The sequence below is a fragment of the Hippocampus comes genome, unplaced genomic scaffold (assembly GCF_001891065.2).
Source record: "Hippocampus comes isolate QL1 unplaced genomic scaffold, H_comes_QL1_v1.1 scaffold36, whole genome shotgun sequence".
NCBI lineage: Eukaryota > Metazoa > Chordata > Actinopteri > Syngnathiformes > Syngnathidae > Hippocampus > Hippocampus comes.
The window spans coordinates 608,099-623,695 of NW_017805695.1; the positions used below are offsets into that span (position 1 = coordinate 608,099).

The following is a 15,597-nucleotide window of genomic DNA, read 5'->3' on the forward strand; positions in this document are numbered from 1 at the left end:
ACCTGCATTTGTATGAATAAGAATGAAGGGATTTACAACTGACTTTTTTTTTTTAACAGAAAAACTGACCTCCGTTGCAGCAGAGGTGTGGGGTGGGGTGGGGTGGGGATGGGAGGCTGGCTATCGAGTTGAATTTTGAGAAGGCAGAAGCTGGAGTGACAGGACTGAAGATTTGAAAAGCTGATGCTCTCTGACTTACATAGAATACGGAGCAGTATCTGAAAAAAACATTTTGAAACAAAGAATATTCCACAAATATCAAAATTAATTCAACATCAAAACAGGACAACATTGGACTCGATACCGATTTTGTAAAACAGACTGGTTGAAGAAGTACACATGTGAATAATGACTTAACTTTGGGCATTCGATTAAGATTTTACTAAACCAAATCATATCAAAGAAGTAGTGCAATATTGTTCTGTCACAAAAAGAAAAATAACTATAATTGTACATTGCCATTCAATCGTCTGTCTCAGATTTGCTAGAAGTCCCATGCAAAGTTTCTTCAGTATTTTTTTTTTCTTTTGTACTGACAGAGCCTATCTCAAAGCTCCTCGCACAATGGTGCCCAATCAGCGCTTAAATTCTTTAATTTGCACTTCAGTCAATTCCTTGCAAGTATTTCTTACACACTTTCAAGAAGCGGATGGCCCAGTAGTCGAGTAGTTAGCGCATCGTCTTCACAGTGCAGAGCAACCGGGTTCGATTGCAGCCCTGGCCTTCCTGTGTGGAGTTTGCATGTTCTCCCTGGGCCCACGTGGGTTTTCTCCGGGTCCTCGGGTTTCCTCCCACATTCCAAAAACATGCATGGCAGGCTGTATGAACAGTCCAAATTGTCCCTTGGTGTGAGTGTGAGCACGGATGGTTGTTCGTCTCTGTGTGCCGTGTGATTGGCTGGCAACTGGGTCAGGGTGTCCCCGCCTACTGCCCGAAGACAGCTGGGATAGGCTCCGGCACCCCCCGCGACCCTAGTGAAGATAAAGCGGTTCGAAAAATGGATGGATGGACTTTCAAGAAGCGGCAATTCTCCCACCTAGACTTCTGACACACTCATGATGCGTAACCTAGAAATATAGTATGTGCGCAACCATCAAAAAAACGTGCTTTGGTGAAGTCTGAGGGTGGCCCTAAGACCCGTATTGTGGGGTTTTTATGAGACATGAGAATTCAATTGAGATCCTTTTTGAAAATAGGGAACACTAATTGTGAAATAAACTTGCATTGTAGATCCAGAAATCATCGCTGATGACGTGTGAGCAGTTCACAGTGACGTGCATTTAGGGGAGGCAGGTGAAAATGTGCTTCCCCTGTCATCATGAGAGGAAAAAAGAAACGAAATAATAAAATAACATAAGTATGAATATTTGTCCTCTGGACTATAATTTTGGTGTGGTTCTTAATGTATTTTGACCATTTTATCGGAAAAAAAAAATCGCAAAAAAAATTGTATTTCCTGCTTAAATAAAGATGAGGCATGGACCACTATAATTTTGGTGTGGTTCTTAATGTATTTCGACCATTTTATCGGAAAAAAAAAAAATCGCAAAAAAATTTGTATTTCCTGCTTAAATAAAGATGAGGCATGGACAGATTATGACACAAATCCACAGGGAAAATGCTTGCCTTGAGGCAGCCAGTACTTCTGCCTCAAGGAAGGCGGCGACAGTGAGCAGCCTGATAGCCTGCCACCAGCCAGGTCACGGTGAACCCATGTGCAAAAAGTAAACAAGTGTGCTGTGCGAGGCTACAAGCTGTCATTTCTCGCCCTGAAAATGACGGATTTAATTTCCAAACTAAGAAATTTTTCAAAGCTGGACATTCAAACCAAGCAGGAAATTATAAATACTCGGAGCCCGACGCCAGAACGACTAGATTTGCTTCAAACGACGGGAGTCGGGAAAAGACGGTAAGCTCGTTCTTTTCAAACGCAATGGTTTACACGTCAATCCTGGCTTTGTGGCTGTGCTATGAAAAAAAAAAGTCTTTTCTGCTTTCCCCGCCTTTTCTTCTCAACGAGTGCGATTGTGTGGACCCATATGGGATTTTGTGACATTAAAACCTTGACAAACATAAACGATCGAACTGACGGGCCGTATGTGTCCCGTGTTAGGAATGGTTCTTTTTTTTTTTTCCACCCGCCAATGAGTCTTCCTCCTGATTGCGTTTCGTCACTGGGGTGACTCGTTCGTCTTGTATTTGCTGACGAAATTGTCAATCAATTTAGTTATCGTATCGACTGACTTCTATTTTTGTTTTCATTTAAAAAAAAAAGTGTGACGAAAAGAATGAGGAACATTTTTAGGCAACAAAATCAACACTGGATCTTTTTTTTTTTTACCACCCGCCAATGAGTCTTCCTCCTGATTGCGTTTCGTCACTGGGGTGACTCGTTCGTCTTGTATTTGCTGACGAAATTGTCAATCAATTTAGTTATCGTATAGACTGACTTCTATTTTTGTTTTCGTTTAAAAAAAGTGTGACGAAAAGAATGACGAACATTTTTAGGCAACAAAATTAACACTGGATCTTTTTTTTTTTTTAACTTCAAGACCTCCCCCCAAACCAGCAAACTTGGTCTTATATTAAATATTTAGCTTTTGTTTCTACCATGTTGCTGACATCAATTCAAACAATTTAGGCTTTGGAAAGCAACATTCAAAAATTCAATTTTGACCTGATTTGAGACGTGTTTTATTGCAGCTCATAATTGTAAGGCTAATCTTTTTCTGCTTCATATTTTTCTACCCCACTGGGGAAGGAGTGCCTCACCAGTCTCGAATCTCACCGCATGTTCATCAACAGGCTACTTTGAAGGAGTGTGTGTTTTTGCATTCACTTTTTAATAAATCCAATCAAAGCAATTTAATTACAATAATATGCTTATGATTCCAATCGTGCAGTATGATGTGTCTCCTTCGAGGGGCACTACACCTTAGTACAGCCTCTAGAGCAGGGGTGCCCAACCTTTTTTGACCAAAGATCTAATTTTCGATCAACCAACCTCCCACGATCGACCCGTTACCGCACACGTGTGCATACACACGCACGTACACACGCATGGTCTGATGAGCAACCACCATAACGGCCCCTAGAGTGAACGAAATCGAAAAATAAAGTAGACACCAAAGTTTGTGAAAAGCAAATCCCTGCCTACCTTTGTCGAGACCTGAGGCATGGAACGCACTTTTGCAGCGTGTTAACGATCGTAGCTCACATGTGCCGTTTTAAAATGCTTCTATGATTGTAGCTCACGTGCACTATTTTAAAATGCTTCTCCCGGCACTCCAGATTGCCATTCTTTGCCAGTGCCCTTGGTGAATTGTACATGAAACAAACTCATGAAAAAAAGATATAGAGCAACAGTTCTGATCGCAAGCTGCAATTACAGACTGCTGACCACTAACAACTTCCGGTGATGCAGGTCACACGCCATCGTAGGTTACCTGCTTTTTTATTTAGTTTTTTTAAATACTTTTTGTGAAAGTGACATTGATAAGGGTGCAATGTGAACTAACACAAAAACGATATCATATTAACACGCACACAAACACACAAATGTTTTGCGTCCCTCCCAGCCCCCTCTAAACCCCTCGCAATCTACTTGGGACCAGTCCGCGAGCTCCCGGTCGATCACGATGGACGTATTAGGCACCCCTGCTATAGAGAGCCCAAAAGAGACTCAAGTCTACAAGAGAATGCACGCACTGACAGAATAGTCAGCATCATGTCCTGCTGTCTGTCCACTGTCTCCACCCAAAGTGTGTACATTTCATGAGGCTGTGTAAGTGGCCCACTTAAGTAAATGGGAAAACCTGCGCTGCAAAAAAAGCGTGCAGCGGCGCGCCTTTTCTGACTTGAGCCCCTGGGAGAATATGCCCCAATGTGAATACTGGGCATACAGCCATATGAAAATGGTTAACCTTTAAAAAGAGGTCAACACAACGAAAAGTCTATAAAATAAAATAAACACATTGGTCAACATAGAGACTGCATATACACTTTGACAACATGTGCAAAGTATTTTGTGAACACGTGCAATGAATCTCTCCTCACATCAAGCATGGAAATACACAAAAAATGTCTACCTTATTCTTTGAAAATGTGTGTAGCGCATAGAATTTTGGTGAACACACACCACAATAAACTCGAGGGGGGTCAAAACAGCTGTGACGTCACACCTGTTGCCAGTACAATTATTCTCATATAAGTATCAAAACAGCATCTGAAAAAATAAACAGAATATTGCCAAACTAGTAACTTCACATTCCTTCTCATCATCTATTTATTTTCGCTTGGTCACACTTTTTTTCCGCATTCCAGTGAGCGGCATTTTTTTTTTTTTTTTAAACTTAAATTTTAAGGCACTATGGCGGTGAATTGGTTCTGTGCATGTTAATCAGCATGCTATTTTATAGGTTACAAAAACCCAAGTGGGTTTGATGACATAATCACATTTATTTAGCTGGGCCGTGGAAGGTCAAGAATCTGAGGGTGGATCTCAATTCTCTTCCTAGCTTGCTTAGACCTCCTCAATAAAGAACAGCAGCAAGTCAGCAAAGGGGAAAATGAGATGATCCCGAAAGGTCTGTCGCTACCCGCAGGATGTGTGGGGCAGGGTTTTCAAGTTGAGAGCACAAGGCAGTGTTTGACTTTGCAAATTGGTAACCACCCAATGGTTGGTGCACACCAGGAGCATTTTAAAAACAAAATGATTCCATAAGTTTACTTTATTATTAGTTATTCTCTGATGGTTAGCTTCAGGTTCAACAATGACATTATGTGGTCCCCAAAGTTCAAACATGGACAATGGAATTTAAAACAATAAATAAAATGGGATACAGTCACAGTGACCATGAACAGCATAAGTGGTATAGAACACAAATGGCTGAAATAACAAACACAGGTGTGTTTTTAATAATTCCTAATGCTAATTTGTACTTTGAATACTGCAACAGTCAACCGTACCAAGGGAACTAAACTGTTTCATCATACAATAGTTTAATGTAAGATATAAATCTTACACATTTGTGTCTCTTTCAACTTAACTGGTTGAGGCCAATGAGCAACCACAATGCCTCAGCAACCCATGTGGGTCCTGCTGCCTTGGACAGAGTGGGTGTAATGGAGAGCTGACGGATCACGCCACATGTTCAATCAGTGACTGAGCTTCTCCAACCGTGCTCTCATTGTTTCAGTCCAGAGAGAATTTTCAAGGAGATGATGGAAACTTTTTTACTCCATTTAAAAAGAGGGCAACACTTCCTTTCCCAGAACAATTTATCTCTCTTCTTGACAAGACAACCTGCTATATTTACCCAACTAAAATCACAGATGATATACTTCCAGCTGCACAACTCTCGAGCTCTGTGCCACATGCTCCTGTCAATCATGCTAGGTCGAACAAAACAGCCGTTAGTTAGCCAGACACAGAGCAATAGAACAGAAACAACACAGCAGAGACCTGGCCTGGCCGAGAAATCTTGAGGGAACCAATTCATATTTCCCTCCCTGTTTGCCTTTTTGTGTTAGTAAGCGCAGATGCACACGCTTGACTGAATGGAATTACAGAGCTTTCATAATGCAGGCAGCTGGGGCGATATGAAAACCCCGAAACAGCCCACCCACAAGTTTTTCAAATGAAATATGTGCTTCTGAAGGGCAAATGGATAGAAAGATATACTGTATTGTGTTATTCTGGCGAAAAATAAAAAAAAAAATAAAAATCAAATCAGTATGTACGGCACAGATCACATCCCTGTTGAGGTTATTTGACCTTCTTTTGTCTTTCAACAGGGTATGAATGTAACATAAGAGACAAACTGCACATGGGAATTGGGTTTAAGGGTCCTTGACATGGACTCATTATTTAAACTGTCTCCCTTGACAAGTAAGTTGGTTTAGTTATGATAAAAATCAGGTCAAATAGAAAAGGCATGTTTTTTATTTCTTTTATTCATGGCAAGGGTGGGGGTGGGGGGGGGGGGGGATTGGGTTGAACCAACTTGGTAAATTTCTGAGCCAGCAGTGCCTGTCCATCTAACAACGGCTGAGGAATTCCCTGGAGACAGACAACACCAGCGTGGGTTAAAGCTGCACAAGCATCGTGTAATGACTGTCCAATGGCCTGCCACTGTTGCAACTGGAGACGAAGGACTGTGAAAGCTGCCAAGTCTCATTGCAAAGACATGACAACATGCAGTATTGTCCAAGCCAGCGCAAGTCTGTCAGACAGCACTGTGCAGTATATAAAAAAACCAACTCATTAAATCATGCCACTTCAAGGGGTAGAAAAGATAACCAGTACAATTGACTGCCAGACAATTTGCACAGAAAATTGCATGGAAAGATGCATCAAAGTCTTCAGGCTGGCACACATTGACCAAACCCTACTGAACTCTCGTGCAGTGTTCGAATGAATGAATGAATGAATACTTTATTGTCATTGCACACTTGTTACAACGAAATTCTGCAGGAGCCTCCACCCCCAAGTGCGTCGCGAAATATAAAAATATAAAAAATATATAAATACATTGCACTCCCCTAGACCCACACACAATCACACGCATACGTTTAAAATTGATAGTCAGCGTTATGGAATGGATTTTTTTTTTTAAATTGTGATAAGAATATGTTAGATATTCGGCACTAGTTAAGGTACAGTCCAAGTTGTCTTACAAAATGATATGAATCAGGGATTAACATGACAGTATGTGGACGAGATGAGGCAACTACTTTTTCAGGAGTGGCTGAGACTCAGCCAATGGTTTTGTGGTGATTCAAAAATCGCAGTTATGCAATGTGGCAACGTCATAGATTACAACCAATCAGAATGCAGACGTGGGCATTCCTTATCCTGACACTCCCTGACTGATCCTGGGTTCATGTTCTGCTAGCATGCTTGTGACTACTGTTAGCATGAGAAAGAGCCCAATCAGGCTACACTAGTATTGCAATTCTTGTGAAAACGTAAAAGACTGAGACACACCACTGACTGACAAGTAGATAACCTTGTGTTTCCAATTAACTACTGGAATACAATTTATTTGACAGGTAACAAGGCTCGTCTACGACAAGTTTTAAGCGCATGACGGCCGTCCAACCTGCATCGGTATCACAAGCACAAACCTTTTATGTGGCTGAGTATTTCCTTCAGGTGGCCAAAGCTGTTCAACAATGGATCCTGTTCTTCATCCTGAAAACCAAAGCGGATGGGGGGGGTGCAAAATTTCAGTATTTCATTTGGAAATTATCTTTAATAAAAAGAAAAGATTATCAAAAAAGAATAAAATAAATACTTTTACTATTTAAAAATTCTTCAATGCAACAAATGCGATGATGCTGTAATAGCCTTTTTGTTGAATACACTGAAGCAATGTTCAAATATTACTTTTAGGGGTGCACTGAATGATTGCCCGGGATTTCCTTACAGGGATACTAAATTAATTTCGCAATTTTCATCATTAATAAAATAATATTTTGTCTATAATTAATTTGATAATTTCATTATTTTGCATGTACAATTTCACATTTTGACATTTGCAGGGCTGTGAAATGAGGAAGAGAAAATCCGAGGAAAGTCAAGGTGGGGGTTCTGGGAGCCACAGCCCAACAGTATAAGCGGGCCCCAGACACCAAGCAATTTAAGACGTAATATGGTATATACTGAGCATTTCCTGCAAGAAAATAATTGGTCTCAATAATATATATATATATATATATTTTTTTTTTTTTTTTTTAATTGAGTTCGCAGGTTCTAGAGCGTTTTCTAGTTGGGCTCCAGTGCTAGAGCACAATATTGTGTCAAATGTTGCCCACTCTACCCATTGCAGCCTGGTCATCCTGGAAGGGGGATTTATGCCACCTTCTCAAAGTTTCTCATTTTTCTGTGATGGTTTTTTTTTTTTTTTTTTTTTTTAGTTTTTCCCTTGCCCTCCTGGGGGTTACGCTCAGGGGATGTCGTTAATATTTATCACCTATGGGCATGTGAAGCCCTTTGAGACTGTTAGTGATCCAGGGCAATATAAATAAATGTGACTTTACTCATTCCATAACTCCACCAATACCTGATAGGTTTAGATCATGTGATTATACTGTAGGTAGCTTAGCAATAAGAAGATACAACATAAGAGATCGTTAATTGGACAAGAGTTAAAACTTTCAGCTCTGAGATGGTGAGACTTACTAAATATTCAGTAAGTGTACTAATTACTGTGAAATGTGAATATAATGATATAGCTATGATATGGAAAAAAAAAAGTGTTGTTCAATTACCAAGGGAGTGTGGGTGTTCCATCTTGAGTTCCTCTTGATAGCACCAACAACAGCAGAAATTTCACCCTGGACAATGTAGATACTTTTGTCCACCATGATGAGTTCTGAGGGAAAAATTAAAGTGTGAATTACTCATAACAAATTAAGTCAACATTACTTGTTATACAAGGGTAGCTAGCTAATGTGTATTTGGGTGATAGGCAATCACAAGAAAGACTTATGAATTTATATTTAGATATACTGCACTGGTCCGGTCATCGCAAGTGAGAGACCAGCAAAGTCTATGCATAATAAATCCATTTGTAGATTTTTGCAAATGAACAGTGCAATCAAGTCAGATGGAAATAATTGAAGGTCAAGTTGTAGAGTACATCTTGTAGAAATTGAGCCACATAAGTGTCATATTCCTAAAAAAAAGGAGCAGCCAAGAAGAGAGCTGGGCCTTGTCCACCTGGCCATCAGCTTTCAGGTTACAATTCTTACAAAGACTTAACTGGACGAAAAGAGACCTACTGAAGATGACCAGGATGGATGCTCCCAGCTGCGCAGGGCAAACTACAGCAATGAGACTTCAGCAGGGGTCATTCCACTGGGCAAGGTGGTGGCACTGATTGGCCCCCTAATGGACAACCCCAACTGGCTGCCTGGCTGGAACTCCCCACCATCCCCATAAGAACCACACATAGGATTTTCAGTCACAATAAACAATAATTCACAGGACTTGAGCTCCTGTGTTTAAGACTTTTAATCCAAGTGTGACAGATGCTAAATCATTTTCCTATGATTTTGCTCACGCTAACTGTTAAGGTTGCCGTTGTACAACATAAAAACGATGCGACGAGGGGGCACATCAGGAAAGATACTGTACAAGATTATGGTAAAAGAAACAAAAGGGGAAAAAAAAGCATCCAAGACCTGACACACATTGGAGGAAAAATTCCGCCTCACGGTTCTTGCAGTCAAACGTTAGGAGAGGTGTTTTTGATTGATGGACTTTTGTTTTGTATTTGGTCAACGATTAAGCCAATAGTACTTGTAAATAGTGTTCCTACTGTGACCAAAGGAAAACTGTGTTACAAAGTCACACCATGGCACATGGAACAACCAATAAATCAGACGAGCAAACAAAGGAAGCAGCAACCTCACCTCATGGCCACACAGGGCCAAGAACAAACAGAATGCCACCGCGGTAACCACAAACAAAGCCGTCACAGCCACAGAAGGGCGAAAAACAAATTGGCGGCTCCAAGCAACACCGTCACAAGGCTCTGAGCGATCGGAACCCAGAAGAAAAACAACGACTTTGAACCATAGGAACCTAGAGGCATGCAAGCCAACGCGCCAGAAGGTTCTGAGTAGGGCTGTGCGAGATGGCTAAAATGTAATTTCTCAATATGTTTGCCAGATGTATCAATAACGATACAATAACGATAGTATTACGGGTTCAGTGAAAACTAGTCATGCTTTTAAAAAAGGTCCAAAAGAATGTGGTAAGTATTGTATTTTCCACATTATGAATCAGTTTTTTTTTTTCATAGTTTGGCTGGGAGTGCGATTTGTACTCTGGAGCAATTTCTGCGTGAAATTATTAACACAATATTATATCATTTCACATGTCATTTTCACATTAAAACGCAAGTGGGTGCTCTAGGCAGAGTCTGACATAAGTGACGTAGAAGAGGAGGCACCCCATCTTTTACCTACGGAGTTGGCGGAATTGTTTAAAAGTGACACAGAGGATGAAGTTTTCATGGGATTTTATTATTTGGAGTGACATTGATGGTTTGGTCAACTTGTTAGCATGTTCTTTATGCTATAGTTATCTCAATATCTCTGAATATGTTACGTGAACATACCAGGCACATTCTCAGTTTGTTGTTTATGCGTCATGTAACGTTAGCATATCACTTATTCAGCCTCTTGTTCTCTATTTTTATTTTTACTTGCCTTTCAAGATGACATGTCCATTCTTGGTGTTGGATTTTATCAAATAAATTACCCCCCAAAAAATGTGATTTATAATCCAGTTTGCGACTTATGTTTTTTTTCTTCTTTAATATGCATTTTATGTCTGATGTGATTTATACTCCAGAGCGATTTATAATCTGGAAAATACGGTATATATTTTTGGAGAATTTACTGACAGCCATCAAGATTAACAAAGTCAGCAATAAAGTAAAAATAATTACATCCACATTGTGCTGCAGTAGTGTTTGGATGCAAAATAATGTTATGCTGAAATAGAAGTGTTTTTGTGCATGCCTGTGTAAACTGCATCAACGTCTGTGTTGTTTTGTAACCGTTTGTCCGTGCACGCCCATAGGAAGAACAAGGATAGAATGCGGATGGATGTGTTGTCTGGCTTGACAAAAAGTGAACCAGTCACTCCCGCACGACTATGGCTGTGTATGCGTTGATTCATGACATGGCGGTCTGATGTGGAAACTTCGAGCGGTATGAACTATGCCTGGGTCATGTTTTTGAGACTCTGAATATACAATATATTAGATTGTATGACTTTTTATTAATCCCTAAAAAGATCGTGGCAGTCAACAAATATGTACATTTGCCGAACTAAGTAAGACATAGCTTGAAACTTGCTAGTTCATTCCATTTTTCAATTTTAGCGCTAATCACCAACTTTAATTTTCAAAATCAATGAATCTGTCAAATATTTGATTAATTTCTGAAACAAATTTCTTTGAAAAACAATTTATTCAAATCACTCATTTAAATACAAAAACAGATGATTACTTCAAATTGACACTGCAGAAAAACATGACTGAGATCTGCATTGTGCAGTGTTCAGGAAAGTGGGAGGGGACGATACACTGCATGCAGGCCGGTCTCTGGTGAGCTGCAGTACAAGCTGCGGGCGATTGTTTTTTGTGATCGGCAATGAAAGGCATTGATTGACATATGCCGATCATGGACATTTCCATGGAAATAGACAAATTACAATCAGACCAACATTAGTAAACGGTAACTACTGCCGTGACTTTTTCCTGAATGCAGTGAAATGAGGTGTCAATTTGTGGTGGAGTTTATATCATCAAGTGGACGATGCACCAGGCGATTATTTGGGGTACGTCTCTTTGTGGAAACTTGTGGAAAGTGAATGCAGCTAGGGTTTCCCTACCTCGTGAAATTAGCAAATTCAGATGCCATTAATTCTCAAACTTTGGTTATTTTGGTATGAGGTTTTCAGCCCCAGGACTGTCATGAAGCTTTGACTACTGGTCCCTTTTTTAGCATTTAAATTCATCAAGTGATGTTACATTATTACAGGAAGTTTTGGAACATAGACTTGGAATCAAGATTTAACTGTTAAACAGCCTTGTCTGCGTTTTGTATTTTTTGGGTGTCTAAAATTAATATGATTAATGACAGGTAAAAGAAAACAGGTGTGCACAAGTGATCAATTCAAAGCCATCCCTATTTTGAAAAAATATTGGTCGGACAAGATAGAAAATATGTCTTCCTCGTCAATACCAAAAAGCAATATGGATTACGAGAAACAGATCCCAAATCCTGGGCTGTTCATATTTGAAGAATACATCTAAAAAAATTGCTGGATTAACCTTTTACTTGTGTCATGGAAGCCATTCCAGATAACACAAAAAGCAAGATTATGTATACGCATCTTAGTGCTGAGTAGGTGGAACCACATTCTTTTACATTAATGATAAGCAGTTATAAAACATACGCAGGGAAAGATATGATGCAGGAAGGGTGACGATGATGGACCTGCAGCATATTCTGAGAATAACATCGACCAGAGCTCAGTGGCCTACATCAAGTTTCCGTTTGCCTGCAATGTATTTCAATTTCAACACCAGGTTCCACTGCTCCTAAAAACAAATAAATAAACTAAAGAAAGAACGAAAGATAGGGTGCCACAGTGGTCGAATGGTTAGCACGTTGGCCTAACAGTGCACAGGTGCAGGGTTCGATACAGACTCCAGCCTTTCTCTGTGGAGTTTGCATGTTCTCCCTGTGCCTGAGTGGGGTTTTTTCCGGGTACTCCGGTTTTCCTACCACGTTACAAAACAACTGTAGACTAATTGGACACTACCAAGGTATGATCGTGATCACGGATGGTTATTTGTTTATGTGTACCCTGTGATTGGCTGGCAACCAGTTCAGGCTGTACCCAGCCTACTGTTCCAAATTAGCTGGGAGAGACTCCAACATGCCCGTGACCCTCGTGAGGATACGCTCTTCGGATAATGGAAGGATGGATGGATAAATAAATAAAAATGAAGAGTAGTGCCATATCTTTCCAACTGTAAGTCACACTTCAGAGTTTGGCTGCCCCTGTATACAAAGAGGCGACTTGTGTATTTAGTCAAATGAGAGTTCAAACTCCCTCTTCCCGAATTGTGTTGACGGCAGCGAATGAGTTCCAGTTGAATCTGAAACTTCCGCTTTCAACAACGGAAACGTTTTTCTTTTTCATTTAAAATGGCTTTCCTAAACTACAATACCACGGTGCATTGTGCCAAATGTAGAATTCTGGTCAGTTATTGTGTCTTTTAGTGCTGGAAAAATATATCCTTGTTGGAGTGGATTCCACATCATAAACTATGGAGCTAGCTCAGGAGACCACATTAGTTGCCAATACTACAAGAACAATTTTGATTTTTTCTTTACTTCAACTTTCTTTTGGTGGTTGGTAAATACTTTTAATGCATTACCGCCACCTTCTTTACGATTCTGCACCACAACAACAATTTTCTATTTCCAGAACATTTTTTTTTCCCCGAAAGCATTTCAATAGCCGTAAATTACACATGGATTTTCGCTGTTCGGCCCAGTCCTCTATTACCTTTGAATAGCAGCGGTTGACTCTACACAATTTAAAGATTGTGTAATTGTACACAATTGCATTAACAGAATTACACTCCCTGAAACATGTGTCGGAGTGGGAGGCGGACTAAATAAATACATGCACACATTAAAATTATCATGTTCTTAGCTGTCTCGCTTCCTATTCCTAATCTTACTCATAAGATCCTGATGACTGTTCATAGACTGGACTCAACACGGAGGGGTGTTTGGTGTCTGAATTGTAATACCCGATACATACATATTGAATCATCTTTTATTGGAGACATGTACACCTTGAGTAATTGTGTATCGTCATTTCATACACCTGACTGGCACAAAGAAGTAAAGGTGTGCACAGCAGAAACAGTAGGTATTTAGTTTTATTCATTATTTTTGTAGCATTTTTTTTTTTAATTATATTGTTCTATTTGTTTCAAGACGGCCAGGTGATTGAGTGGCTAACGCATCAACCTCACAGTGCAGAGGTCGTGGGTTTCATCCTGGTTCCGGCCTTCCTGTGGGGAGTTTGCATGTTCACCCCGTGCCTGCGTGGGTTTTCTCCGGGTGCTCCGGTTTCCTCCCACATTAAAAAAAACATGTATGGCAGGCTGATTGAACACTCAAAACTGTCCCTAGGTGTGTGTGTGTGTGTGTGTGTGTGTGTGTGTGTGTGTGTGTGTGTGTGTGAGCGTGGATGGTTGCTCATCTCTATGTGCCCTGCGGCTGGCAACCGGTTCAAGGTGTCCCCCGCCTACTGACCGAAGACAGCTGGGATGGGCTCCAGCATGCCCCGCGACCTTGAAGATAAAGCGGACCATAAATGGATGGATAGATACTTGTTTCGAATTTATTTTCTAGGTGTTCTTGGATATTCTAGTTAAATTTGAGTTTTGGTAGTTGAACAAATACTTAGTCTTGAAATCAATGAATAATTGCGTTGATAAATTGTGATTAAGTTTTTTTTATCTGCCGTGAGGATTATTTTTTCCATGATCACCCAGTCCTAGCTTATTATATACAAAAAGTAGGACAATCATGGTAAATGGCATGTAGATTGATACTCGTAAAACCGAAATTTGCATCATCTCAACTTGAGCTAAAAATAAAAATAAATTTATGAATAATGAAATAAAATTATGCACTTGTAAATAGCCCACAGGGACACTCATGTCAGACCGGTTCTGGTTTAAAACTGAGCTAACCGCAGAGGACACAGCATTCCAAAGACACTAATCGAGCCATAGTTTGATTACTCAGTTCACATTATATAGGTTAAACCTCAAAGCGACAAAGTAGCAAAATTGCACCAAGTAACATTTACAGTATGCATAATCCATTTGAAGCTACAATCTTTTTAAAAGGTGACATCAAAACTGAATATTTAATTGGGGGGAAAAACTCGCCTAAGGGGTTAAAATTCCCTTTAAGGAAAAAAATACGTTTTAAAAGCCATCCACTTATTTCACTGGAGCATCTTCACGTTTCAAGGGTTGCTCTAATTTCTAACAAAAACATTTGCTGTCAACGGGTGCGATAGCTAGTTACGTTGTCACCAGTAAGTAAAGTTGTGTTGAGGAAAATTTAAAGCTATCTGGAGGAAAACCAACCGAAATGACAGGTGTAGTTAGCAACCAAGCTCAGCTAGCATGTAAAGTCGCTGAGATCGCTATGTATTCATCCTTTATGTAGCCTGCAAACAACACTTGTGTGTAAGCTTAATGCTCGCGACAAAACGGTCTACCACAAAGGTTCACCAGAAATAAAATAAGCATTACCTGTGTGAGTGATACTTCTACTTCGAAGATGGAGTTCCGTAGAAGCAACTGACGAACTAGCTATGAGAAAGCTAGCAGCTAGCCGGCCAACAGTAAGTGGAGAAGACCAGGATTGTAGTTCAGTTCACCACAACATATAGATGAACTACAATTTTGGGACATTCCACAGCATGATGACATACATTTTATACGCACCACTGATTCATTCGATCAACAGTAAATGACGAACCATTAAGAAAACTCAATCGCCCTGCAGTGGCTGTCAGTCTGGTCTTGGTAAACACAGTGACGTGGAAAAGCAATGCGCTCTCAACCGCGCTTGACAACAGCGTTTTGATTGGCAGTTTCGTCGTAAAGTTTTGAAGCGGAACTATAAGGAAAATAATGAGGAAACTTTTCATTTAGAATTTGGATTTTGTTTTGTAAACCCCACTTGATCTGTTAAAGCTCATTAAATAAAAATAAAGAATATTAACAATAATATCGTAAAATAGAGGCGGGACAAAGACAGCAGTTAGGTGCGATGGTGTATGGCGGAAATTACGTTCACTTCACCAATGATTACGTTTTCATTGGCAGCGTGACTGTGCTGTACTGCATAACTCAACATTTGCCCTTGCAATTACACAATTTCCATGTTTACTGACTAAAATGATAAATGCACCTTTTGTGGAATTACATCAAAGACAATTACTGTGGAGACGAATGAAAAGCTAAT

The 15,597-nt window shown here is 40.0% G+C and overlaps 1 protein-coding gene across 6 annotated transcripts in view; it reads right to left on the reverse strand.

The window, feature by feature from the left end:
- gbf1 (golgi brefeldin A resistant guanine nucleotide exchange factor 1) overlaps positions 1-15,179 on the reverse strand; it is a 96,207-nt gene extending 81,028 nt beyond the window's left edge. For 4 of the 6 annotated variants that reach the window (XM_019882091.1, XM_019882090.1, XM_019882089.1 and 1 more), the window contains exons 1-3: positions 14,880-15,179; positions 8,275-8,378; positions 7,129-7,195 (exon numbers count right to left, since the gene is read on the reverse strand). In XM_019882091.1, the coding sequence (XP_019737650.1) occupies positions 7,129-7,195; positions 8,275-8,370 (163 nt within the window). In that variant the 5' untranslated portion in view covers positions 8,371-8,378; positions 14,880-15,179. The remainder of the gene's footprint in view (positions 1-7,128; positions 7,196-8,274; positions 8,379-14,879) is intronic. The other 2 variants (XM_019882086.1, XM_019882087.1) reach the window with 2 other exon arrangements.
- Between the last annotated feature and the right edge of the window lie 418 nt (positions 15,180-15,597).